The sequence below is a fragment of the Lactuca serriola genome, chromosome 4 (assembly GCF_051521515.1).
Source record: "Lactuca serriola cultivar US96UC23 chromosome 4, Lser_US96UC23_V15, whole genome shotgun sequence".
NCBI lineage: Eukaryota > Viridiplantae > Streptophyta > Magnoliopsida > Asterales > Asteraceae > Lactuca > Lactuca serriola.
In genome coordinates, this window is record NC_136411.1 from 161,397,890 (window position 1) to 161,400,069 (window position 2,180).

General features: G+C 36.1%; 1 protein-coding gene across 1 annotated transcript; it reads right to left on the minus strand.

Moving 5' to 3' along the window:
- Positions 1-613: 613 nt before the first annotated feature.
- On the minus strand, positions 614-1,975 carry LOC145100419 (plastid developmental protein DAG). The gene is made up of 4 exons (XM_079037702.1): positions 1,585-1,975; positions 1,363-1,460; positions 1,199-1,264; positions 614-954 (listed from the first exon to the last, which is right to left on the minus strand). The coding sequence occupies exons 1-4, from the start codon at positions 1,866-1,868 to the stop codon at positions 812-814; spliced, it is 591 nt and encodes a 196-aa protein (XP_078893828.1). The 5' UTR covers positions 1,869-1,975; the 3' UTR covers positions 614-811.
- Between the last annotated feature and the right edge of the window lie 205 nt (positions 1,976-2,180).

Below are 2,180 nucleotides of genomic sequence, written 5' to 3' on the forward strand. Positions count from 1 at the left end.
ATGGATGCGGCCTCCTTACCCTTAGCTAAAGGGCTAGAGTCTGCATAAATCTTACCTCCTCCTACACAATTTTGATCGTATTTTTGTTATTGTATAGTCGTTATCCACCTCCGACATGATTCATCTTTGTCAGGTTTTGTCTTTCTATCACGTCTTTCTTTCTTACTACGTCTAGAGTTTACATTCATCTTTTTTTTTTTTTTAAAAAAAAAATTGTTTTTCACTAAGATTATATTCTTTTTATCCACATTATGGCAACATTTGTACGGTTTTGAGGTTCTGTTTACAGGAGTTTGAGTTTGGCAATTGTCACTCCTATTTAGGTTGTAAATTTGTAATGAACTTAAGCCAACTAAAGAAAACAAGTTTTCCTCTTCTTTTCTATCTTGTTGGTGTTCGTTTGAGCTAAATTCGAGAAAAAAAATAAAAAATTTGAGCTAAATTAAGGATACAACAACTCGACAATTTTTTCTCTGTATCGCGCATTAGGTTATTTGCTGACTTTGAACTTGAATTAACATTTTACTATTTTGTTAGTTTTATGGATAATGGCGTATCATGGTATTTCCTATACTAGTTTAAGGTAATTTTTCAAATTGTGATATGTGAAATAGACTCATAACAGATTGGTGATGTATGATAATGGGAAGACATACCCCATAAATCATGCCTTCATCAAGGCTAGATATCCCCACATGGATATAGTCTCAAATCTTGAATCAAATCCATTACAATATTGAAACTAAATTTATACAAAACTTCCATCAAATACACTCACCCTATGTATTTTTGAAACATGAAATGGAAAAGATCAGTTGCTATCTATCTTTTGTTCTTTCCTTCTAGATCTCCTTCGGCTTCTCCTCCTAAATCCATTGTTGCTTTCATCTTTTACCCAATCCTCATGAAACATTTCATCATAAGGAACAACATGTCCATCAATAAATGGTTCTCCTGTGGAGAAGAAAACTGATTTTTAACATTGTATCACATCTCAAATAGTTCTTAATATAAGTGCATTCAGATGATGCTGTGTTATTAAAGATAAAATGTATACAAATGCTGGTTGCATATCGTATGAAACATTTTCAAAGTAGATATCATATTGGAGAAATTCAACCCCACAATGAGTTTGACATCTCTGACAATGCAACAGCCATAAATCTTAATGAAACTTAACGCAGAACAATCTACATACCTCCATAATCATCTTTGCCATGACAGATATGAGAATCAGGCAAAACCCATTTAACATTGGGCATAGCTGCGAAGAACAGTAAGCTTCAGTGATAAAGCATATAAATATCAGAAACAATAAACGGTATCAGAATTTAGTAAAAAGAAGACGATTCAGAATGTTACATTTGATACTACTAATCACATTGTCGTCGATTTTGCAACCAAATGCATAGTAATACTTTGTAGAAACCGAGTATATTGACCTCTTCGCTTCTTCCTCACTGTAAAACCATTCAATTTAATCAAACAAAAGCAAGTCGGATCAATTTAGCATCGTCTTACAAATTCTGTCCGCATAAACTACAGTTTTTCTTTTTATTAGAAATGTAATCAGTTATCACATACCTACCCAATGCGGAAGCTAGGGTTTGTATATAACGTTCGACAATTTGATGTCGGGACGGGTAGCTTATCGGAGGATCCATAACCACAAGCCAGTGCTTGTAATCACAGCCATCGATCGGCGCTACAGCACGATCCAACTCCAGGCCCCGAATTTGAGGAGGCGCGCCCGAGGTTGATGAACGGCGACTGGTTGGAGGAGTGGGGATGATCGGTGCAGCGGACGTGACACGGTCAAAGTACTGAGTAATGGAAGTCAGCGGAAGTCTGATGAAGCTCCGTCGCATCGTGAACGTGAATACACCAGAGCTGCACTACGGGTCTGCTGACGTCCGAAACATAGGGACCACTTTTCTCAAACGGTCCAGCAAACCCGATTTGAATGGAGTAATTTTTTTCCATACTATAGAGAGTTTATATTTTAAATTTTAAATGACTAATATTATAAAAGTTTTAGATTTTTAATATGTAACGGAAAAAGTCATAATATTTGAGATTGTGTATTGGAAATCAACTGAAGGCTGCTGGGTCTCCGACTTTGGGATGGACGAACAATTCTCTGTGAGACTGTTACGAGAAAGGATCGAAATGATGAGTCA